Here is a 25,569-nt window from a genome sequence, read left to right as displayed (position 1 = left end):
TTGGACTCGGTTACTGGATTTATACAATGGCTGTGAACCAATCAGATTGCTTGATTTGAGAGAGCCGTTTTATAAATATATATATATACAACCACCCTTGCACTGCTGGGTCCATTTGGTTGTTTGGTGGTGTTTTTTGCTGCTCTCTCCACCTGCACATAATACAGCACAGAGCACCCCCTTCTCTGTGGGTTGTTGCAAGTCATTCTGGGAAATGTAGTAAATAATTAACTGATTTGAACCATACAATGTGGGTTGTGGGTACATCAAAACAAATATTTCAACAAAACACTAAATAACTCCTGCTCTCCTCTCTCTCTCTCTCTCTCCCCTCTCTACCCCCAACCCCGCTCTCTTCTCTCTCCCATTCCCCCCCCCCCTCTCTCTCTCTCCCCTGTCTCTAACACCCCTTCTTTCTCTGTCTCTCCCCTGTCTCTAACACCCCCCCCTCTCTTTCTCTCTCTCTCTCTCTCTCTCTCTCTCTCTCTCTCTCTCTCTCTCTCTGTATCAGGGAGAGAAGTACGATGGGAGGAAAGCAGATGCATGGAGCTGTGGAGTCATCCTCTTTGCACTTTTAGTGGTGAGTGACAGCTGCCGTTGCCATGGTGACGACGGAGTGGTGAGTGACAGCTGCCGTTGCCATGGTGACGACGGAGCGGTGAGTGACAGCTGCCGTTGCCATGGTGATGACGGAGTGGTGAGTGACAGCTGCCGTTGCCATGGTGACGACGGAGCGGTGAGTGACAGCTGCCGTTGCCATGGTGACGACGGAGCGGTGAGTGACAGCTGCCGTTGCCATGGTGATGACGGAGCGGTGAGTGACAGTTGCCCTGGCGACGACGGAAACACTTTGGAATGAATTTGAGCCTATTAGAAATGATCCTATTGCCCTCACCATGGCCTCACCACCTCTTTAACTGTGATTGACTATGGAGATCTGATGTTCTCGTCTGCTCCTGAGTTCTGCACAGACCTGGCTAAGAGGAGCCTCTCAGCTCCTTTCTCCTGCGACGCCCTAAAAGAAAATGTGATTATCCTGACCACGTTGAATTTCAGACTTTGACTTGGAAACGCTCTCAGTAGGGAGCCGTGACTGTTTATTTAATTTAATTGTTAGTGATTTCAGCCCCCGATCCAAATTGTATTGAACTTTGTATTGGACATTGCCAACGCCCCAGCGCTCAAGCGGAGCCATGAACATGGTGTAAAAACGGCTGTCAATACTGCAAAGTAAGCCCAGCTTACCTGAAGGAGCTTGAGTGATTAGCTCTGCTCTGCTGATGGCAGCTGTGTCTCTGGCCAGCTCGCTCTTCTTCTGGGGTACCGTTGTTCCGTCTCGGCAACCGCTCTCCCGTTCATTTGACACATAAGGGATGCTAACAACTTTGTCGTCACACCTAAGTCCCGCCTGTAGCTTGCCTCGCAGGACGCTGATTGGTGCGAACCAATGATGGTTCGCATACAAACCAATAGATTGAAGCGTGTCTAGATGGATTTGTCATGTGATCGATATCCTGTCATAATTGGCGGGGGAAGGGGGGGGGGGTATTGTTTTGTTTAAGTTTAAGTTTAAGTTTTATTTGGATCCCCATTAGCTACAGCAAAACTGCAGCTATTCTTCCTGGGGTCCACAAAACAGACTTTACATGGTGACAATGCAACATACAACTTACGTCATAACACACAACGTACTGTATATACACAATGAAATACATGTAAACGGCTGCAGTACCGTCTCTGCTAGAACCTGGATCATTTGACAAATGGATAGACTGTAGAGCCAGTGGACAATGTGGTCCAAAACCATGTGAAATATGCACATCTACAGTTCACTTCCACCAGAAGGCATCTGGACTGCAGGGAGGCAAACTAGCACCTTTAGGTGACACTCACTTTTTTTCAGTCCAGAATAGTGCACTTCACTAAATGATTGTGAGTGGTTTTGCGTCTGCCTTGGTATCTGTCACCTTTTTTCACTCTCCATCAGTTTGCATCCCTGGGATTGGCTAAATAGTTTTAATTTGAGCTGTAATCTGCCCATGATGAGTGAGGCTCTGCTGACCCTGACACAAATCTTGTTATCGGTCAGACAGTCACGAGACACGACTGCTGTTGATTTAATCTGGTTTGCTGTATTATTAGATTTAGTCTGCGACAGAGTGACGTTTCATTTCATTTAACATGTGATTGATTATGGATTGTATTGTGTGGCAGCAGGGGGTTGAATCATTCTCGTCATCCAAAGAAAATCTATAGCCTAATTATAGCCTCATGATAATTGTCACATGTTAATATACTGTATATACCGATATTGCGGTCTAACTTTAGGTTATTTAGCGATAGCCAGTTCATTCATAAGATTCAGATTCACTTATTCACTTAGTGATTGGCATATTCATGAGTGTGCCATTGTTCCTGTTTAATATAGTCTAATATTTTCTTTGATGTTATCTACATATATTTTTGGTGTTTGACTAGTAAGATATTCCTCTGTGAGAAGATATGATGGTCAATAGGGTCAATTTCTGAAATGGCTGAAGATCTTCCTAATCATATTAACATTTTTAAAATGGCTGACATTCACTTGGCTTTTAATATCAACTCTAAATCAATTACCTAATGAGCTGTGTGTGTGTGTGTGTGTGTGTGTCAGTGATTTCACAGCGACATCATTCACGTTGCTATGCTATGTAGCACACAATACAGCTCTGTTACCATAATGACAAGTGGGGCGAGTGAGAAGCAAGTAAATTACGGTTGTTTGCTTTCTCGTGTGTGTGTGTGTGTGTGTGTGTGTGTGTGTGAGTGTGAGTGTGAGTGTGAGTGTGAGTGTGTGTGTGTGTGTGTGTGTGTGTGTGTGTGTGTGTGTGTGTGTGTGTGTGTGTGACTGACTGCGCGTGTCGTGGTTTCATCTGATTGAGATTGAGCACATAACACAGTCATCATATGAAGATAAATCTCTCCACTTCGGTTGTTTTGATTACCTCAGTGGCCATCTGGCCCGCGTCTCCGCGGCCCCGTCCTCTTGAATGAGGTGGCGCTGTATCAGTCACATGCCATCATAAGCTCCGCCCCCCAGCTGTATCAGTCACATGCCATCATAAGCTCCGCCCCCCAGCTGGAGACGAGAGGCAGCGCCGTTGTCCTCTGTCCGGGTCTGGCCATAGACTAAAAAAGATGGACGTGGGTGAGTGTGACGTGTAATGGAAATAAAATGCTCGTTGATTCATCATCAGTTGCTCGTTGAAAGTGAATAAAGGAGGATTTTATTAGACGTCACCCATTGGTTTGTGGACTCCCCTTTTGATGCCTCGGGTTTGGCATTTTGGCCGCTGCCATCTTGTTTTTTTTGGAGCCAGAAGTGACGTATTTGTAGCCATATTTGGACGAGAGGGGATTTCCCAGAGCTGCACGATTACTGTACAGGCAACATGTCAATCATGCCGAAAATAGTCTTTTTGATCGTCGATTGGGTTATATAAAAATTACCCCCCCGTACAGTTGTCATGAAAGGTGAAATTAGTTATAGAGACCAAAACCGTTTTTTTTTTTTGGGTACTAGGCTGTGAACATGTTTATGTATGCTGTAAAATCGGGCATTTTAACATGGGGTTGAATGGGAAATGACTCCTTCTTTGTGCAGCCAGCCTCATCAAGTGGCCATTCGAGGAACTTTTGGTACTCCCGCATTGGCCTCAATGTGACCAAACAAATGTGCCCCCTCGGGCCCGGAGCAGCAGACCCGCCTCATCGTCGAGTCGCTCTCGTGACGGATCTCCACCAACCCGCTTCCATTCCTCTTCTGTCAAAATCCACATTACCTCCCAGAGAACACCTGACAGGCCATTTACATGACAACATGACAGCAACCAGATGTCAGGGGCAATGTATTGTTTGGCCCGATGAAAGAGCAGCTTGATGCCTGTATTGCGTTTTTGAAACCGCACAATCGTTGCATAAATTTGGTTTTGTTTGTTCATGTAATATAGGTTCTACTATTAAACCCAGCTGTATAGGCTCCTGTGTTCCAGCTCTCCTGTCATGTTCAAATAGGACGGCATGCCAGGCCTAATGAATCAGCTATCTGAAGCTCAGTAGACCTTCTCCTGACACGTTACAGTGGCGTGATAGTAAGCTGAGTCTCAGTGTGCCTGATCTCCAGTGGTCCCCTGCGGTCCTCCTGACCCTCTCCCCTCTGCAGGGCGCCCTGCCGTTTGACGACGACAACCTGAGGAACCTCCTGGAGAAGGTGAAGCTGGGCGTCTTCCACATGCCTCACTTCATCCCTCCAGACTGCCAGAACCTGCTCCGAGGCATGATCCACGTGGACGCCACCCAGAGGCTCACGGTCAGTGCCGGGGAGGGTTACTTTTAAAGCCCATTCCACTTACAGTACACCAGTGGTCCCCAAACTGGGGTACGCGTACCCCTAGGGGTACATGGAGGCACTACAGTGGGTACTTGAGAGAAAGGAAAAAAATGAAAAATGTATGAATAAGTCATGAACATAAATGAGTTAAAATAAATCTGCTCGGGAGGCACTAATTGCCACTCTTGCCATGTCTTATTTTGTAATGTTATATTGTTCAAAAGGTGGGTTATCATTCATTCATTGCATCATGTTATAGTTGCAGTTTTCTTGGATTCAGAAATCAGGGAAAGGGGGTACTGAAGCCAAAAAAGTTTGAGAAGCACTCCCTTAAAGTAATCTACTTTTTAAAGACACTAATTGTATTCAGAATACCACAAATCTAATCTGTAACTGTAACGGAATACATTTTGTATTTTAAATATTCTATTTTAAATACATGTATTCTGTTACTCTCCAATGCTATCTGTCTAACTTTCTCTCTTTTTTTTGTTATTTTCTATGATGAGCTGTTTCTTTATGAATTTGCCATTTATTCACTCTGATGCTGCACAACTTGAATAGAACAAGGCAAATGAAATGATTTGATCAGTGCTAAGGCTTGCTCAGTGTGCATTTTAACAGTTTGGGCTATTGCCGGTGTTTCCTTAGGGAGATCTAAATTTAGCAGAACTACACCACAACTGGCCCTCAAACTGCTTGCTCTGCTTAAAGCCTTTTCATCTCAGGGGGAGTATATTCTTATAGCCTACATGTATATATATATATATTTTTTTTTAATCTTGGAAAGAAAAGTACAAAAATAGCAAAGCGAAATTTGATAAGCGGTAGTCGCATATTTCATTATGTTTTGTCTGCAGTTATCTCAACTTTGAACAGTTGGTTTGGTGAAACAGCTGCAATGCCATATCTCATAAAATGGTACAATTATAGGGGCTATTCAACTATTTAGCTCAATCACACGACTGTACACTTTCATATGATATGAAAACCACAATATATCACCAGCATGTCTATAATGTTGTCTGTGATAGGACTCTTTCTGCTCACTCATGTTTAAACATGTTCTTACATTACTGATGAAGGAATCATTAACGCCTCTGTCCTGTTGCCTTCACAGTTAGAGCAGATCCAGAAGCATACCTGGTACCTGTAAGTATAGCTGTCAATATTTTCTGGCCTTTTATCTCCTGTGTGTGCTTGTGTACATGTTGAAATGCTGAATATTGCTCTTATCAAAGCTATTTTCTGACGTCTCTAATGGAGCTCTCTGAGAAGAAGCAGGCCCATTAGTCTTGAGAGCTCTTTGTTCTGATCCAGGGAGAGGGAGAGAGAGGCACCTCTGATCCCTCACGTCTCATTTCTGCATTCAAAATGCAGAAGTCAATGATGCAATGATGCATTCTTTATTGTGAGTTTCTCCTGCCAGGTGAGGTGGGTCTACATTTCAGAGCCTTTCCCACCCGGCCTGACAAGAACACGATTATTACAGAAACACTGAATCTTAAATGCCAAAAATGCCAAATTTAAAATATCGGGTTTTGGTGACATCCGTTGTATCGGTACTAAGCATACATATCGGTAAAAAAATGATAACATATTAAGATAAGATCAACTTTCTTGGATCAATGCCAGTACAGAAAGTAAATGAAAACAAAAGAACATGCAGTTTAATCAAGAGAGACTAGAGACCAGTGAATGAATACGATAATATTTATTACAATAGTGAATGAATGACGCATTACAGAAAATATGAAGAGAATGATCTGTTAATAGTCTTTGGTGCTTAGACACCACAGGGAGATATAGAGACAGAGCTGCATCAGCCATGAGCAGCAGCCAGATATATCCCCCTGTAGAGTCTAGATACTGGTGGTGGTGATGGTGATGCCTCTCCTTCTGAGACTGATGAGACTCTTCAGACTGAAGAATCTGATGGGACCTGCAAAAACTGGGTGGAGAAGAGGAGGTGGAGGGAGCGAGACTGACAGCAGCGAGTAGGGAGACTGAATGGGATAGAAAAAAGCATATTTAAGGAGACAGCAGGCATGCGATTGGCTTACGATACGCGTGAAAAAGCAATGTGATAGGCTTTAAATGGAGGTGTGTGGGGTGAGAGCTGAAGTGGTGCTATGCTATTGGTTAAAAGAGACCAGGCGGCCAACAGCTGATTATTCAATGAAGCCCGAAAGTTGAGGTGAAGTGAACTGAGGAAGCGTAAAGTGCAGATTATAGTCTTCCTGACTGAACTTTCGTTAGACTGTCATTTGTAGGTAGTTAGTATTAGTTAGTAGTTAGTATTTTAGCTGTACTTCTTTTGTGTTCCAGCGCAATTGTAGGTAGTTGGGGCGGCTGTAGCTCAGGAGGTAGAGCGGGTCGTCCACTAATCACTTTGGATAAAAGAGGTCGGTGGTTCCATTCCCGGCTCCTCCAGTCTGCATGTCGAAGTGTCCTTGGGCAAGACACTGAACCCCAAATTGCTCCCGTTGGTGTGGCAGCACCCTGCGTGGTAGCCTGCCGCCATCGGTGTGTGAATGGGTGAATGTACCTACTGACTGTAAAGCCCTTTGGATAAAAGCGCTATATAAATGCAGGCCATTTAGTTGGTTAGTTTTAGCTATACCGGTTTTGTGTTCCAGAGCAGTTGTAGGTAGTTGGTTAGTTTTAGCTGTACCTGTTTTGTGTTCCAGAGCAGTTGTAGGTAGTTGGTTAGTATTTTAACTGTACCTGTTTTGTGTTCCAGAGCAGTTGTAGGTAGTTGGTTAGTATTTTAGCTGTACCTTTTTTGTGTTCCAGAGCAGTTGTAGGTAGTTGGTTAGTATTTTAGCTGTACCTGTTTTGTGTTCCAGAGCAGTTGTAGGTAGTTGGTTAGTATTTTAGCTGTACCTGTTTTGTGTTCCAGAGCCGGGAAGAACGAGCCGGAGCCGGAGCAGCCCGTCCCCAGGAGGGTGGCGATCCGGACGCTGGCTGCAGCCGAGGAGATCGACCCGGACGTCCTGGAGAGCATGCACTCCCTGGGCTGCTTCAGAGACAGGGCCAAGCTCCACAAAGACCTGCTGTCTGAGGAGTGAGTGCAGCCCGATCGCCAGGATAAAACCTTGGCATTTGAACGTTTCTGATACCAGCGATACGTACAATCTCAATGTAAACTTGAAACAACACGGAGGTTAATCCAAAAACCTCTCCACCTTTCTGTAAGTAAAAAGTAAAACAATTGCGGTTATGTTTAGGTGAGCAAAAACAAAAAAGGTAATTATGGTTAGGATTATGGTTTGGGTTCGGCTTAGATAATAAAAACGTTAAATATGACTTACATTTGAAAGGCTTTGAACACACGCGGACGCGGCTCCCCGTTGTGAAAGGCGAGCGTTTACATCCACCATCCACCTCGACCACAACGCCCTTACTGTCCACCGCGTTATTTCACTAGCAGACTCTATTATATAATGTTGATATACACCAGGGTGGGAATTTAGTCATTTTACGGGCAAGGTCATTTGGCTTTCGCCGTCCCAATTGTTTTTTACGGCACAAGGCCACATGCCAGGGCACAAACGCCATTGCTCTATTGACATCGTGAAGAGCGATCTTTCTGAAATGTGTGTTAAAATGAGCCAATGACACATCCTTTGCATAGGGCAGCCTACATCAAACTGAGACCACTGACGCTTTTAAAGCAACTGACAGTAGCAGGCTGGTAGCAGGGCACTGTCAAGGTGGCCTTAGGGATCTCAGGGCATCACGGCCAGTGGGAGGGGCAACGGAGGCCATGGCCCCCGTTGCCCCTCCCACTTGGCCGTGACGTAATTCCCACCCTGATGTACACCTATCTAGAAACGTGGTATGCAACATATTATTGGTTGAGAAACGTTGACCTTCTACGTTTCCGTGGATTGCAGAAACCTACAACGGTGCCAACGTTTTATCCTGACGAGCAGGCTGGTGAGTGTGGAGGAGGGGAAGGGTAGAGCGAGGAGAGGAAAAACCAGCCAGGAAGCAGATTAAAGGGAGGGGGGGGCGTTGACTGAACCAATGAGAGGGAAGAGAAATATATGAAAGCACAAAGACATTGTCAGTTTGATGAATACTTCTATTTAACATGTCTTCTGATGATGGAGCGTCTTTCTGTCTGAGCCGTCCGACACGGCTGACGCTGATCTCTCTCTGTCTTCTGTCTCTCTCTGTATTCTCTCTCTCTGTCTTCTCTCTCTCCGTCTTCTCTCTCTCTCTATATTCTCTCTCTCTCTCTGTCTTCTGTCTCTCTATCTTCTCTCTCTGTCTTCTCAATTTCAATTTCAATGAGCTTTATTGGCATGAAAAGATAGTGCGTATATTGCCAAAGCAAGCAAATATTAACAATACAATACAACATACAAAATTATATTAAATGTACAATCAAAAGTACGAGACAAATTCCTTGTTTGTAATATGATTCCTCACTATGGCTATTGAAATGATCTTGTAACTTTAAGTACATGTATACAATCAAAAACCCTAATAATTAGGGCATTATCTATAACTCAAATATGACAATCATTCAACAAGCAAACAAACACACAGTCAATAAGGGGAAAAAATGGTGTGGTGTTTCACTGAGTGTCCCTGAAGTTGTGGCAATAACCCAAATATTTAACTGCCAATATGCAGCAATTTGTGTTTTGCCTAATAGCTATTTGAGTTTGTCCCTTTCTGATTGTGTTTCCAATTCTCGATATTTGTGTAGAATGTTAGGGAAGAGTAGTGCTCTTAATTTCTGCATATTTGTCGCGGTCTCATAAAGAGTGTATCTCTCTCTCTCGACTGTTTTCTCTCTCTCTGTCTTCTCTCTCTATGTGTACGTCTCTCTCTCTCTCTCTCTCTCTCTCTCTCTCTCTGTCTTCTCTCTCTATGTGTACGTCTCTCTCTCTCTCTCTCTCTCTCTCTCTCTCTCTCTCTGTCTTCTCTCTCTCTCTCTCTCTCTCTCTGTCTTCTCTCTCTATGTGTACGTCTCTCTCTCTCTCTCGCTGTCTCTCTCTCTCTGTCTTCTCTCTCTATGTGTACGTCTCTCTCTCTCTCTCTCTCGCTGTCTCTCTCTCTCTGTCTTCTCTCTCTCTCTCTCTCTCTGTCTTCTCTCTCTATGTGTACGTCTCTCTCTCTCTCTCGCTGTCTCTCTCTCTCTCTCTCTCTCTCTCTCTCTGTCTTCTCTCTCTATGTGTACGTCTCTCTCTCTCTCTCTCTCTCTCTCTCTCTCTCTCTCTCTCTCTCCTCTGTCTTCTCTCTCCAGTGACAACCAGGAAAAGATGATCTACTTCCTCCTGCTGGACCGTAAGGAAAGGTATCCGAGCCAGGAGGACCAGAACCTGCCGCCACGCCAAGAGATAGGTAGGCTTATCCAGCCCGACAGAACGCCATGCAAGACTAAACACATACTAACATATTAAAGGCGAACACCGGCCATTTTAATGCATTTTAAATAATTCACTTAAACTATGAATAATGGAAAACACAATAAACCAGGAAGGTAGGGCATTGTTTCTCTGTGTTTTAAGCATTTATTGTGCACATAAAAAGATTTGAATTGCGACAGAACGTTTAATTAGATCGCAAATTTCATTGCAATTCAATTATCTAATTGTAATACATTATATTCTCCTCTTGGGAGGCTGTTGATTTATACCGCACTAACGCGACCGCCTAATGCAAATCCACTCAGAAGAATGACAAAAACCTATTTTTCTGCCGAGAAACTCTGCTGGTAGATACTCTTGTTTTTACCAGCGGCGTCCCCGATTGGCCGGTTACGCTGTCAACTATGAGGCAGGTCCCTGATTTGCCCGTTCACTTTGCCTCCGCCTCCGGAGGCCGGACGGTCCCGCAGAACGAAAACAAATGTGAGTTCCCGTGACCGGATGGGTTTACCAGCCTAGCCTAACCTACCCTCTCCTAGGGCCAGACCCGCCCAGGAAGCGTGTGGACTCGCCCATGCTGAGCCGCCACGGCAAGAGGAGGCCGGAGAGGAAGTCCATGGAGGTGCTCAGCGTGACGGAGGGGGGCTCGCCCGTCCCCGTGAGACGAGCCATCGACATGGCAACGCACGGAGGACAGAGGTACGGGACGCACACGTGCACGTGTCGTGCATGAACACGCATGGACAGGCAGACATGTTTGTACTATGCACACACTGGTCAACACAATAGATTTTCAACAGTTGAAAGGTTCATACCCAATGTTGGGAGGGTTACTATTCAAACATATTCCACTACAGATTTCTGAATACATGCCCTGAAATGTCATTTGTAATGTATTTCATTAGATTACTCAAGTTAAAGGGACACTCCACCAATTTTCAATGCTGATTTATTTTGCACAGAATCTCACACATATCCGAATTGCAGACAATCATTTAGTTTGACAGTTGCCATTGTCATTCATGCACAAATTCAATCACTGGTCCACAACTTTACTCAAATCAATTCTCAATAACTGTCAAACTAAATGATTGTCTGCAAAATGGCTTACACTTTTCGGATATGTGTGAGATTATGTGCAAAATAAATCAGCATTGAAAATTGGTGGAGTGTCCTTTTAAGTAATGTGTTTTAAATACTTTGGATTACTTTTGGAATGCTTCAAAATCTGGGTCACTCTGAATGTTTGCTTACATGGATGGACTCCTGGCGGTGTGTTTCCTCTGACATGGCCGTCGTCTTGTGGTGTGTGTGGCAGGTGCACTGCGCATGCACAAATTCTTGCACATTAATTTGAAATCCGTTTATGGGAAACGCATGCCTCATATATGAATTTTAGCGCAAATAAAACAATCCAAACCAAGAAAGTAATCCCTTAAAGTAATCTATATTTTAAAGACAGTAACTGCACTCGGAATACCACCAATTTAAACTATAACTGTAATGGAATATACAGTTACTCATATTTTGTATTTTAAATATTGTATTTTAAGTACATGTATTCGATTACTTATTTACCCTGCTCATAGGCAAGGCTCATTATCTGGTATGGATCAAAGTAACAGTAATGATGTGTTGTATACAGAGATCCAAAGTTGCCGTCACTTCCTGCTTCAGCTAAATATGAATGGTGGTGAACGCCAAGAGTTACTTTTTTTTTTATCCCCTTTGAATTGTGCCATGAAGTCCATAAGCCCCCTTCATCACCAGTTTGCAAGCACAAACTCCATTCAGCTCCAAGAATAATCCACGTAGGCCGGTATAATTGCGCCTTAAAACCACTATAATTGGAGAGTTATTTGATCTGATTTGAGATTCTAGGATGGACAAATCGTATCTATTATGTGGCCAAAGTATGAGCTTTACATATCATTTACATAATGTGTGGCCATGAGAGGAGCAGAGAGGTTGTTAGGTAAACCCTGTCCACTCACTGCGTGCGCATGGTTAGTAAACAGCATGGCATTTTGATTGGGTCATTTTGGTGATAGAGCAACACTCTCTTCCCCGTACAAAACCCTTTAGTGGATCTGGTTTATGTTTGACAGAAAAGACGAGAACCGGTGGTGTCGGTATCGACCAACCCCATTTTTGTCCATTAGGGAAGCATGTACAGCAGTGATACTCAACTGGCAGTGATACTCAACTGATGGAATTGCAACAAAAAAAAACAGTGCACCTGAACGCAACATGCAAGATACCCGCTGAATAAGTGTCCAAATGTTCATGTAATTCTGGCCAATACTCACACTTCTGTTATAGCATTTCAGTCTGGAATATGGAATATATTTCAATAATCTATGATTGAGCTGCTAAATTGTCAAATACCGCCGTCTGCTCGCTACCCAGGCACTTATGTATGTACTTAACCTAAGTAACTATCCGGTGTGCACAACATTGTCAGACTAAACTCCGTCTGACACCTACAATCCGCTACAGAAAAATGTATATTGATTGTTTATTAACTGGCCCCTGGCCTTCTATCATTTCGCGAAAGTGGAGTAAGTCAAAGCAAGTTGAGTATCCCTGATGTATAGTGTCGTCAAAGGCTGTGCTGAGGTTAAGCAGATAAGCACTTGCCTCAGTCTTCATTCATAAGGATATCAGTATTTCCGAGAAGGGCCGTTTCACCACTGTGATATTCATGAAAACCAGAGTGTTTTTCAAAAATGCCCTCCCCCGCCCCGCTTGCAATTGCTTTGATCCCACATTCTGCAAAAATTATGAAGTTAAAAGTTAACATAGAAATGTGTGTCTATAGGGTATATGGGCTGATTGATCGAGGGATTTCTTTTTTCAGGACTAGCTTTTTACTTATTTTTATTTAACATTTCATTTAACCAGATTGCCCCATTATTATTAATCGTGAGACCTGACCAAGAAAACTCACCATGACAAGCCGTATAAATTACATAACAATATACATAGGCAAACATAGAATCAACATCACATACTGTAGAAGAGGACACTCCCCTGAGAGGTGATTTCAGTTAAGTTGTGGACCAGTGATGTCATTCATGCACGAATAACATCACTGGTTCAGAACTCTCAGGGCTGCCGTCAGCCTTCCTCATGCCCGGGACAAGATGATCTTCACAAGGATTGACCATAGATTCCAATAGCTATACTCAAAATAATTAATAATTTCAAAAGAGAGAGAGAGAGAGAGAGAGAGAGAGAGAGAGAGAGAATTTCATGTAAATGAGGTCCAGTGACCATAAATTCAGGACAACAGGAGGGAATATTTGCTGACATTAATTTTTCTTTATTGTTTCAAAACAGTATCCTGCATACATTTTGACATACCAGTAGGCCTTATGTGATAATCCATCAACACATGTGCCTCTGATCTTTAAAATAATAATAATAATTATTTATTTATTTATTGATAAATTCCAATAGGAAGAATACAAATTGTGGTAATGGTTTGGAAAGAAGTGGGATAGAAGGTGTAACACAGATTGTGTATACTTTATGCTTCATAAACGTTCAAACCAGACCGGGTCAATCTGACCCGGGAGGAGCTTGGTCGACGAGAAGACAATGCGAGGGTCAGGGGCGGACTGGGATCATAATTCAGGCCGGGCATTAGATACCAAGCAGGCCAGGCCGATATGGGCCGACGCGCGTGCCGGCGTCCGAAGGGCGGCGCCGAAAAATTTGGGCCGTTTGAAGCTCAATTTGGGCCGTTTGAAGCCCAATTTGGGCCGTTTGAAGCCAGATTTGGGCCGTTTGAAGCCCGATTTGGGCCGTTTGAAGCCCAATTTGGGCCAAGTCCAATTTTACAATGAGATGCACCCACTTTAAACCTGAATAAAGTAATAAAACCACTAGTAAACCAGTAGGCGGTGCCTGGCCTGCTGTTCAGTGAGTGGCCTGGCCTGGCCTGCAAAAAAAAAAAAAAAAAAAAAAAAAAAAAAAAAAAAAATTTTGCAGGCCAGACCACCGGGCATTTGCCCGACGTGCCCGATTATGCAGTCCGCCCCTGGCGAGGGTTAAAAAAGACAGCAGTGGACCATCAGGATCAGAGGCCTGAGTAGATCTTGGCTCACACAAAGCACAGAGCGCTCCTCACTGAACCTACCCCCACATCCTCCATAACCAAAACTCGCCTGACAGGCGAGAGACCCTGTCTTTCGCTTTGAAATAATTCCGCGTTCAGTTCCAAGCTGAGGGAGCAGAGTACATGAAATCCTTTTTGCCTAAGTAATTCAGTTTGGACCAGAGGCTCAGACAGCGAAAACAGAAGCAGACTGAACACTTGCCATCTTGAATTAGTCAGGAAAACAACCAGCACAGAGCTGCTAGGAGCAAGATCAATGGTGCCAAAAATGAAATGAGGTTAAGCAGATGAACAGTCATAAGATCAGAAGAATATTAATGTTAATATGAATGTTTCTAGACTGTAGAGTGCTGTAGGAAGTCCTTTACATACCAGCGATTAAGCAAAATCCTGGTGGCATTTCCTCTCCTTCTACACTTCCTTTTAAGTCTGCGGTGCGGATGTTGGCAGCCATCCCCCTGGATTATTTACTGTAGATTTGATCCTGGTTTTGAATGGAGCACAGTAGTAACATCTTTATTTACTTGGATCGCTAAGAGTCCATAGCATTTAAAAAAAAGATACAAAAAGTATACATTCAACACATTCACACACATTGATGACATAATACAGTATTTCTCAAACCTTTTCACGTCAAGGACCCCCTAAACTGACACAAATTAGACCACGGACCCCCCCATTTGATAAGATTTTGTTTTCCATGGCACCCTATCTGATAGGATTTTCACTTTTATAGGTTTTATTACAGAAGGTATGGGACCAAAATAGTCATACATTGTGTCATTGTGTTACCTATGGATGGTACAGTATAGTGAAAATAAAGGATCCCCCTTTTTGCTGGGGAGTGCGGGGACCCCCTGGAACCCCATCAAGGACCCCTGGGGGTCCCCGGACCCCAATTTGAGAACCCCTGACATAATACACACAACACTATATGGATAATAATGCATACATGCCAAATACCACCCAGTTATTCAATTCTTATAGTTAACCTACAATATACAGTATCCACACCAATGTACTACCGGTACTTAAAAAATACTAAATTCAGGTTACCTTTGCATATTCTATATAGCCCTTGACTTTAAAACTAGATAAGTACACTGTCAATATAAATACAAATATTATGAATATACAAATATTAGACACAATTTCCGATACCTACCATGACAAATACCTAGACCATATAGAGCTATACCCACTGTAGTGGCAATTTTATCGAATAAACTTTGTGAGCCACATGGTTGCATGACTAGCTTGTCTGTGGTTTTGACGCATCTCTTATCCCTTGCATTTCACTGTATCCACTTGAAGTTATAAAGAGATTACTCACAGATCCACACGGAGTCAGAAAAATAACTTTAACCGTTTACTGGTTTCTCCAAGCAGGTGTGAACAATCCTTTCTTTTACAGCGAAAATGCACAGGTCCAAAGCAAACAACTTTCTGTAGAAATAATCCAAATGAGTGTCCAAGAAAACAATATTTCACAGAACAGTAGTCCAAAAGTATTCCAAGTTAAATGATGATGATGATGGTCAAAAAACTGTATCGAGCCAAACTTGTGCAGCAACCTCCTTCTTTTACCAACTACTGACTAAAATGAGGTTTATTAGCTGATTCCCACTTGTGCCACTAGGCGGCGTACTTCGGCAATAAACATTGCAATACACTCAGTAAGCTAGCATCAGAACAAACAACAGAAATATACAATAAATCACCAATTATCATGTGTTGACAAAACAAATACGTCATGGCGATTTTGGCTCTTACATTCCCGGCCCCATAATTGCATATAGAGCAAACATATCAATTATACAACATAAATTTAACTCTTAGAGCCAACACTTAAAGCAGTCTCAAAAAGTTCACGTTTATGAATCTGCTCTATAAAGCAGGCAAAGTTTGTCTATGGGTCTCTCTAGTGTGTTTGTCTTTGTCTTAACTAGAACTTTGCGTACAAGACCCTTTTTATCTGGCATAGTTTTTAACACTCTACCCATGACCCATGAATTGCGGGGTGCAGTCTCATCCACAATCAGGACCACGTCATCTGTTGCAAGGTTTTCCTTGGTTTGAAACCACTTTTGTCGTTCTTGAAGAAGAGGAAGAAACTCTCTTGTCCAGCGCTTCCAGAACAAGTCCGCAATGTACTGTGTCTGCCTCCATCTTCGACGAGTGTAGAGATCTGCTCTTTGGAACAGCCCTGCAGGTAAGAGGGGCTGTTTCTTCATTAACAACAAGTGGTTTGGTGTTAACGGCTCCAGGTCGTTCGGGTCATCTGAAGCGGTTGTAATGGGTCTGGAGTTAACGATAGCTTCAACTTCGCATAACACCGTCTGGAGGCCTTCGTCATCAAGTGTCTGTTGTGTCAGCACAGACTTCAGCACCTTTTTCACTGTGCGGACTTGCCTCTCCCAGACTCCACCATGATGAGAGCCACTAGGTGGGTTAAATCTCCATTGTATCCCCCTTTGTCTCAGTGTGTCTTCAATCTTGGATTGGTTCCACTGTTCGATTGACTCACGCAACACTCGCTCAGCACCTACGAAATTAGTGCCGTTGTCAGAGCGCATTACTGTCACCTGTCCTCTTCTACATATGAATCTCCGTATTGCGTCTATGCATGAGTCTGTGTCGAGAGAGTGTGCCACTTCGATATGCACAGCTCTGATCGTTAGACAAGTGAATAATACACCATATCTTTTCACGGTACTTCGGCCTCTCTTGATCTCAATAGGACCAAAGTAGTCCACGCCTACATTACTGAAGGGTGGTTGGTCAGGCAGTACTCTGTCTTGCGGCAGGTCAGACATCTTCTGCTCTCCTGCCTTTCCGTGTAGTTTGCTGCATACAACACACTTGGAGAGCAGCTTCCGTATTGCTGAATTTGCTTTAGGGAGCCAGTACTTTTGTCGTAGTTGTGACAGCATATAGTTCCTGCCGCTATGTCCTGACTTCTCATGAATGTCCTGGAGAATTAAACTTGTGATGTGCATATCTTTGGATAGAATAGCTGGGTGGATGGCTTCCTCTGGCATAGCTGAATTGCATAGCCTGCCACCAACTCTTAGTGTCTGGTCTTGAAGGACAGGATCCAATTTATAGATCTGACTGCTTCTTCTCACACAGACTCCTTGCTGCAGAGAAGAAATTTCCTCTGGAAACCTCTGGTTCTGACTGAACTGAATGATTTCTTTCTCTGCTTTTTGTATGTCTTGCACAGTTAGGGGTTTCTTCTCCAGTTTTGCCTTATAGTCACACATTTTTTGGATGGTGGCTGTTTCACTGTTTGTCTTTTGAAAGAGTTGCCGTTGTTTACTCAACTGCAACAAGACCTCCTTGAGCCTCAGTATCCATGCTGCTGCCTTCCTTAGCTTGTACCAGTTAGAATAATACTGGATCAGTTTATTTACTGGACTATCAGTTTCTGTAGACAGTGTGACATTTACTGTTATCTCCTTCCTGAGCTCAGCAGCGTCACATTTGATGTTCTTACGATCAGGGTCTTTAGGCCACACTTGTTCTGGACTGTGGAAGAATGCTGGGCCGTTAATCCACTCGTCATTCTTCAAGAAGTTTTCTGCTTGTAGCCCTCGCGAAGCACAGTCTGCTGGATTGAGTGAGGTGTTGATATACCTCCACTGTGATGGGTTTGTGTTCTCTCTGATTATTGCAACTCTATTTGCAACAAAGGTTTTGAACCTCTGTGTTTCAGTTGCAATGTATGACAGTACTGTAGTGCTGTCCGTCCAAAACTGTGACTCTTGCAGATCCAGTTGCATCTCCTTTTTCAACATTTTATCGATTTTGACAGCTACGACTGCTGCCGTGAGTTCCATTCTCGGTATTGTGGTCTGTTGCACAGGTGCAACTCGTGCTTTTCCCATGATGAAAGCACAATGGGATTTTCCTTCCTCATTCTCCATCCTGAGATATGACACTGTTCCATATCCTATTTCACTTGCATCAGAAAAATGATGCAGTTTTGCTGATGTGATGGGTCCAAAGTCGGGTGGTTTGATGCACCTTTTCACACTGAAACCTGTGAGCAGGAGAAGTTCATCCAGCCATGTTTTCCATTTTCTTGCATACTCCTTCGGTATGTCTTCATCCCATCCAAGTTTATTTTTACACATCTGCTGTAGAAGTGTCTTTGGGAAAAGGGTGAGAGGTGCGAGGAATCCAAGTGGGTCATAAATTGAACTCACCACTGACAGAAGTCCACGTCTTGTTACTGGCTTGCTTTTCACACTGATAGTGAATATAAAAGTATCAGTGTCTGTGCACCACTGGACTCCGAGAGCCCTTTCCATCGGCAAGGCATCATGATTTAAGTCCAAATCCTTGAACTCCTTAGCCCTCTCCTCTTCAGGGACTGAGGCCAACAGTTCCCGACTGTTACTTGCCCACTTGGTTAAATGAAACCCTCCAGTGGCACACAGTGCAGTTAGTTCTTTCATCATGACAGTAGCTTCTTTCTCTGATCCCACAGCCTTCAAGCAGTCATCGACGTAGAAGTTCTTGAATACAGTGTCCACTGTTTCTGCAGATGACTTGCTCTGGTTGTCCTCTGCCGTCCTCCTCAGTGCAAACGTTGCACAGCTGGGCGAGGACGTGGCTCCAAAAAGATGTACAGCCATCTTGTACTCTTCAAGGCCCTTTGTTAGATCTCCCTGAGGCCACCATAGAAAGCGTAACAGGTCGGTATCTTCTTCCGGCACCCTGACCTGGTGATACATCGCCTCAATGTCAGCTGTCATGGCAATATGATCTTGCCTGAACCGTGTAAGGACTCCAACTAGAGAGTTAGCTAGGTCGGGACCTTGTAGCAGTATGTCATTTAATGATGTGCCTTGAAAAGGGGCTGCACAATCAAAAACCACACGCAACTTATTTTTTCGAGGATGGTACACCCCATGGTGAGGGATGTACCAAACCCTGGCATCTTGTCGGTTGCGTTGATGATCAGATACCTTCATTGCATAGCCTTTCTCTAACATGTTGCTGATGAAGGCCTTGTATTCCTCATGGAACTCTGGGTGTTTTAGGAATTTCCTCTTGAGATTGAGTGCACGTTGTTCGGCCACTCTTTTGTTATCTGGCATGGTGACAGACTCACTTTTTACAGGAAGGTTTATGTAGTAGTGACCATCGATGTTACACACAGAGCTAGTCACCTTGTCCATGAAGAGGCTGTCCTCCCGAGACATTTCCAACTTATCATCAGAGCTCTTTTCTGGGAAGTCGTGGTTGTACTGTCGTCTTGTTAACTCCTCTATGTCGTGCAGAGTGATTCTGTTGACATTAACTCTTTGTTGCCCATTTGCCTCTGCCCAAGCATCTTTTGGTTCTCTGAGGGGGCCGTTTAAAACCCATCCAAGAGCTGTTTTCACGGCATACGGTCCCCCGTCCTGGCTGTTTATCACTCTCCAAGGCTCCATAGCTTTGTATGCGTTGTATCCTATCAACAGTCCCACGTCAGCGTTGATGTATGGCAGTTTAACATCTTTCAGATATGGCCAGTTATCCACCTCTTTCTGCAGAGGGATGTTTGTTTTGTTCACCGGTATGTCTTTTTGTGTGAACACTTTTGGCAGATCTATAAAAGTGCACTCCTCCAACCCGCTCACTTCCAAGTCATTCAACAGTTGACTGTCAACAAATCCACTTTGGTTCATGGTGGTCAGAAGGATTTTAGTTTTTCTGCCTGTTATATTTAGCTGCCTGGCTAAATCTTCTGTACAAAATGTACCGGAGCTTCCTGGGTCCAGGAAGGCGTACGTCTCAATAGTTCTGGAACTTTTCTTTGACTTGATGCGAACAGGTACTATGGCGAGGATGCTGTCTCCATCCCCGGGCCCTGTAGATGCCCTGTTTTCCCTTTGCACAGATGCAAGAGCACTGGACAAAACCTGAGGTTCTGTCTCATCATTTTTTGATTTCCCGGTGTTACTGTCTTCGGGTTTTGTGAAATGAAGAATACTTGGATGTCTTTGTAAGCAAACTTGACAAGAGATTTTTCTTTTACAGTCCTTGCTAAGATGTCCCTTGACCAGACAGCCGAAACAAAGCCCAGACTTCCTCAAAAACTCAACTCTGTCCTTGTGAGGTTTTTCTCTGATAAAGCGACACATTTCCAATGTGTGATTTTTCTCACAGAACAGACATGGCTTAGAAAAAGCTGCACTGAGAGGAGCACCTTCACTCTTGGTTTTAGGTGTCTGATATGTAGGCTCCCCTGTACAGGTAATGTCTGTTGCAAAGCTGCTTCTTTTGAGTCCATCGCCTTTTGCATATTTACCTGATATTTTCATCTTTTCCCTTTTGTCTGGTGGTATGGGCTCCTTTATGTCCCCGAATAACGGATCCATCATCAGTCTCGCTTGTTTGTCAATAAAGCTTACCAAATCAGAGAATCTGGCTCGTCTTTGATATCTCTCTTGAAGTTCAAATGCAGCCGATCTCCATTTTTCACGGATTTTATATGGCAGTTTTGACATTATAGTTCTCATATTTACTGGATTGTCCATCTCATCCAAGTAATCAATATCCTCCATTGCATTACGACACGCAATGAGAAACAGTGAGAATGAGGTCAATGACTTCCCATCCTCTGCTTTTATCTGTGGCCACTGGAATGCCTTGTCCATGTAAGCTGCCGCGATTTTTATCTCGTTGCCATATTGGCTCTGCAGCAGTTTCATAGCCTCCTCAAGGCCTCTGTCTGGTTGCATGTGTTGGCAGCTCCTTATGAGATCTCTGGCTTCACCTCTTGTGTACTGCTCTAAATAATACAGCTTATCTGCAGGGTCTTCAGTCCTTGTTTCAATGGCATGATTGAATGCCCTCAAAAATGAACGAAACTCCAGAGGGTTTCCATAGAAAACAGGAATGTCAACAGGAGGCATGTGAGAAAGTTGTTGCTGCTTAACAAGGAGTTCTGTAATGTCATTCTGTTTTTGCATTACTCTGCCAAGGTCTCCCATGTTATCATTCTGCTGCAGCTCATTTCTGTTTGATGACTGTCTGGATTGTTGAGCATGAGTGACATGCTGTGTCACCTGAGGGATGTGACGTGGAGGAGCTGACTCTTGCTTCAGCGCTGGTGTAGGAAGAGAAGGACCATGCATATCCTCTCTTTGACTTTTGAGATGAGAAGTCACACTGCCATTCTTCTTGTCTCTGTGAGGTGGGGCTTCAAACTCCTCGTAAACCTTTATTTTTGCAGTGGCTTCTGCTATAGCAGTCTCAACATCTAATTGTTCCTTCTTAGCCTTCAGATGTACTTCTTCTAGCTCTATCGCTTGTCTTTTCTTTATAGAATCTGCCTTTGCAAGGAGAGCAGCTCTGTTAGCTTCCTCTCTTAAACGAGCTGAGGAGGCAGATGAAGATGATGAAGATGAGGAAACACGAGATTTTGGGCGACAATCAAGGTTCTTCCTTGATGCAGAAACCATAGAAATACTATCCATGTGGGTTACTTCTGCATCACATGTCTGTGCAGTTAAAGCTCTGTCTTTGGCTTCCTTTAACCATTGCTCTATTTTCGCCAAAATAGCTTTGAAGTTATCTACTTTTGGCTGAAACCAATATTCCTGGTCTGCACTTTGTTCGTCTTTATTAAGAAACTGCAGAACCTCTTCATTAGCTTTCACAAACTCTTCAAGCAACACTTGAAAGGCTGGCAAGTACTCTTGTTCAATAGAGGTTATGTTGCTATCATCTTCCATGAAACTTTCAATCTCGTTAGATTTAGCAGTCGCCTGGCTGAGTTTGTGCCTCCTTGCATTGATCAGCTTGTGGAGTTTTGCTTCCAGAGCCTTCTCTGTGGGCTTTGGTTCCCTCCTGTGGCCATCTTCAGTAACTGCAGTCGCTGCTGCAGCTTCTGCTCCCACTTCTCCTTTGCCCGCCATTTTGTCCTTGCCAAGGTCAAACTAGTAATTCGATTCACTTCAACTTTAGCTTCAGTTTCTTATCCACAAAGCAGAAACCGTCATCAATGTCATCCAATCTGTTTGTCTCCGCAATGCACGAAGTTTTTTGACTTAATGTAGTGGCAATTTTATCGAATAAACTTTGTGAGCCACATGGTTGCATGACTAGCTTGTCTGTGGTTTTGACGCATCTCTTATCCCTTGCATTTCACTGTATCCACTTGAAGTTATAAAGAGATTACTCACAGATCCACACGGAGTCAGAAAAATAACTTTAACCGTTTACTGGTTTCTCCAAGCAGGTGTGAACAATCCTTTCTTTTACAGCGAAAATGCACAGGTCCAAAGCAAACAACTTTCTGTAGAAATAATCCAAATGAGTGTCCAAGAAAACAATATTTCACAGAACAGTAGTCCAAAAGTATTCCAAGTTAAATGATGATGATGATGGTCAAAAAACTGTATCGAGCCAAACTTGTGCAGCAACCTCCTTCTTTTACCAACTACTGACTAAAATGAGGTTTATTAGCTGATTCCCACTTGTGCCACTAGGCGGCGTACTTCGGCAATAAACATTGCAATACACTCAGTAAGCTAGCATCAGAACAAACAACAGAAATATACAATAAATCACCAATTATCATGTGTTGACAAAACAAATACGTCATGGCGATTTTGGCTCTTACACCCACAATTAAAGGTTACACCTTTACATGATCATATACTGGGCATAGGTTTATTTCCAACGTTTCAAAATGCCTTTTATGTTTTGTTTAATTGTTCTTTTTTTTTCTTAAGCTCCTAATGGGATCAGGTAAAGCATTCCACAGCTTGACGGCACGATAAGTCACATCTGATGTGGACGAGCGTCGTCTGGCTGAACATTGAACAAACTGTGCGTTTGGCAAAGCCCAGCCAAAATCCCCCCCAAAAGCAGATATTTAATTAGCGGTGTCTGCGAGAGGACGCAGCGTTGTGCCGATTCAGTCCGTCCCCGCGGTGCACGTGCGCTGATCACATCCAGATCCAATTAATTATCACTTTAATTGAACGTGATCTGAGCTGTCAGCCTCCCCGGGTGATCTCCTGCCTCTCTGTCTCCTCTATGGAGAATACAGCAGGGTTAGGCTTACAGCATAATATCATACAGTGAAGCACTGTTTATACAGCAATGACTTTTTAAATGAGTATGTGTTGTTGTGTTACAGTACCATCATACAATTATTACAAACTAATAAGTTGAAGAACCCCAAAGTAATGTGATGGCATGCAAATTTCCGTTAATTTAAAACACGATTTCAGACGGACAAGCCCGTCTTTATTGTCACACGGTTACACATCAACACATGCACGGAGGGCCACAAACACACACATGCTGACGGTGGCCGGTGAAATTTGTCCTCTGCATTTAACCCATCCTGGCTTTGTCCTTTTCCTCCGGGGGGCAGGCCAGGAGCAGTGGTCGCTTTCTCGCACAGCACCCGGGGACCGACTTCGGATGTTGTCGTCACTGGTCGGATGACGATGACGATCTGATCTTCTGCATGTTTTTAATGGGGGGGGGGTTATATACGGAGGAACCCCCCTGGGGGAGCACGGGGAGAACATGCAAACTCCACACAGACAGAAAGGCCCTTACGACGAGATACCCCACCTGGGCAGTAGGCACTGAAGATATGAAGGATTGAGGAAGATTGAGGAAGGGATTATGAAGAAGATGGGGGTGGGACGATATACCAAAATTCAATATATCACAATACAATAATGTGACAATCTGTTTTTTTTTACGTGTGAGAAAAACGAAAGATATCTACTCCGTGTTATTCGGCTCTAGTATTCACAAAATGAGACCATCACAGTTTCACAAGCTCTCCATCCAAATGGATGTTATAAAAAAGAGTTTGTGCATGATGTACCAACCTTTTGTGTTGCTTATTATTTTAGTTTCACTGTAATTAATTTTGACATTATATATCACAGTAGCAACTTTCTTTTTGATGAGCCTTTGTTTCTTGAGTAATGCACGCTTCACTTTAGGATTCCCCCTTATGTGACTCTTTTTCTGTCTGTCTCTTTATTTTCTGTCTGCCCCCTTTAGCAAATCTGTGTTCAGTAAAAGCTTGGATATCACAAACGCTAACTGCAGCAAGGAAGAAAGGTATTGTCTTTTCCGTTTGTCTTACTGCCTCAGGTGGTATGCAGAGCGAGGGTTGTCAAATCAATGCTGTCATCACTTTCATCCATTCATGCATTCATTCCTTCATGTGTGACCATCCACCATTGGAGAAAGTTACTTCTTCAAAAAGTAATGAATTACTTTACTTTGTTACTTACCTTAAAAAGTAACTTGTTACATTAGAAGGTTATGCAAACCTCAAACTAAACTTTCTAGTAAAGTTTCTACTAAAGTTGTAGACAGGCTACTAAAATTTCTTCTGAACTTGTTGCTAAAGTTTAGAGCACTTTTGCAGTAGGGCTGTGGCGATTCACTTATCTCCCGATTCGATACTATCACGATTGTTGGGTGCCGATTCGATTTATATTGCGATTCTTAAGTATTGCGATTCTACGATTATTGCGATTCGATATTACGATTTATTGCGATTTTTGTTTATTTTTTTCTTTTCTTTTTTCAGTTTGTTTGCTGCACTAGATTAGAACATGGGAAAAGTTGAATCATACACTAGAGACTGTATATTATATATCATGAGTAGGGCTGGGCGATATAGTTAAAAACAGGGGCGGACTGGGATCATAATTCAGGCCGGGCATTAGATACCAAGCAGGCCAGGCCGATATGGGCCAACGCGCGTGAAATTTGGGCCGTTTGAAGCCAGATTTGGGCCGTTTGAAGTCCAATTTTACAATGAGATGCACCCACTTTAACCCTGAAGTGTACGGTAATTATTACTTCAGACTAACTAATAAAGTAATAAAACCACTAGTAAACCAGTAGGCGGCGCCTGGCCTGCTGTTCAGTGAGTGGCCTGACTGCAAGCACAATTTTTTTTTTTTTTTTTTTTTTGCGATTATCGATTCTGGAATAAAAGATCGATCCAAAAAATCGTGACATTAAAAATCGCGATACTTAGGTGAATCGATTTTTTCCCCCACCCCTATTTTGCAGTATCCAGTTCTAAAACACTGGCTGCTTTTGTATATAAGAAATTGTTCTTACTTGCTTGCCTGGGTAAATAAAGGTTAAATAAAAAAAAAAATAACACGCCATAGAAACGTGAGTTGTGCTGCTGTGTGTCATCGTAGTTAGCCTGACTGCCTGGAAGCAGGCTGTGGGTCTAAGCTCTGCAGTGGAAAAAAAAACCTTTCCCGCTCCCTGCAACCTCTGCCATTGGCGCCGACCGACCGGCTCCGACCATTTATGGATTGTCTCTCAAATACTTCCGCCGCTGTGAAACAACAACGCTAGCTCGTTGCTACACCCTAAACGTTTTTACAAATATTTGGATTGTGCAATAAAGCAGGCCTGCTCGGTACTTTCGGCGGATGGTTGTAAAGGTAACAGAGCCTGTTTTCCCCCCGGCTGGACCAGAGTGAGAGTAAGACCAGCCAGACTCTCTCCTGCACTGGTACAGCGCGAAACAGAGATACTCTGGCAAACGAGAGTAGTGACTAGTTACTACCAAACATCATGTCATCTGAGTAGTCTACTTTTACAAGGTACAGTCCTTCTTTATTTGGACAGTCCATTGCTGACATTCAACTATCTATCAAGTGACATTATGTGCCACTGAA

The 25,569-nt window shown here is 43.4% G+C and overlaps 1 protein-coding gene across 1 annotated transcript in view; it reads left to right on the top strand.

Moving 5' to 3' along the window:
* LOC310791019 (serine/threonine-protein kinase BRSK2-like) overlaps positions 1–25,569 on the top strand; it is a gene marked incomplete at both ends in the record, with an annotated part of 186,091 nt that overhangs the window by 131,761 nt on the left and 28,761 nt on the right. The window contains 6 exons of the mRNA XM_083652735.1: positions 512–580; positions 4,202–4,348; positions 5,490–5,521; positions 7,272–7,436; positions 9,633–9,730; positions 10,302–10,455. Coding sequence (XP_083508861.1) covers positions 512–580; positions 4,202–4,348; positions 5,490–5,521; positions 7,272–7,436; positions 9,633–9,730; positions 10,302–10,455 — 665 coding nt within the window. The remainder of the gene's footprint in view (positions 1–511; positions 581–4,201; positions 4,349–5,489; positions 5,522–7,271; positions 7,437–9,632; positions 9,731–10,301; positions 10,456–25,569) is intronic.

This window comes from Poromitra crassiceps (genome assembly GCF_964638095.1).
Source record: "Poromitra crassiceps genome assembly, chromosome: 16".
Lineage (NCBI taxonomy): Eukaryota > Metazoa > Chordata > Actinopteri > Beryciformes > Melamphaidae > Poromitra > Poromitra crassiceps.
Note: the sequence above shows the minus strand (reverse complement) of the source record. Positions and strands in the feature narration are given on the sequence as shown.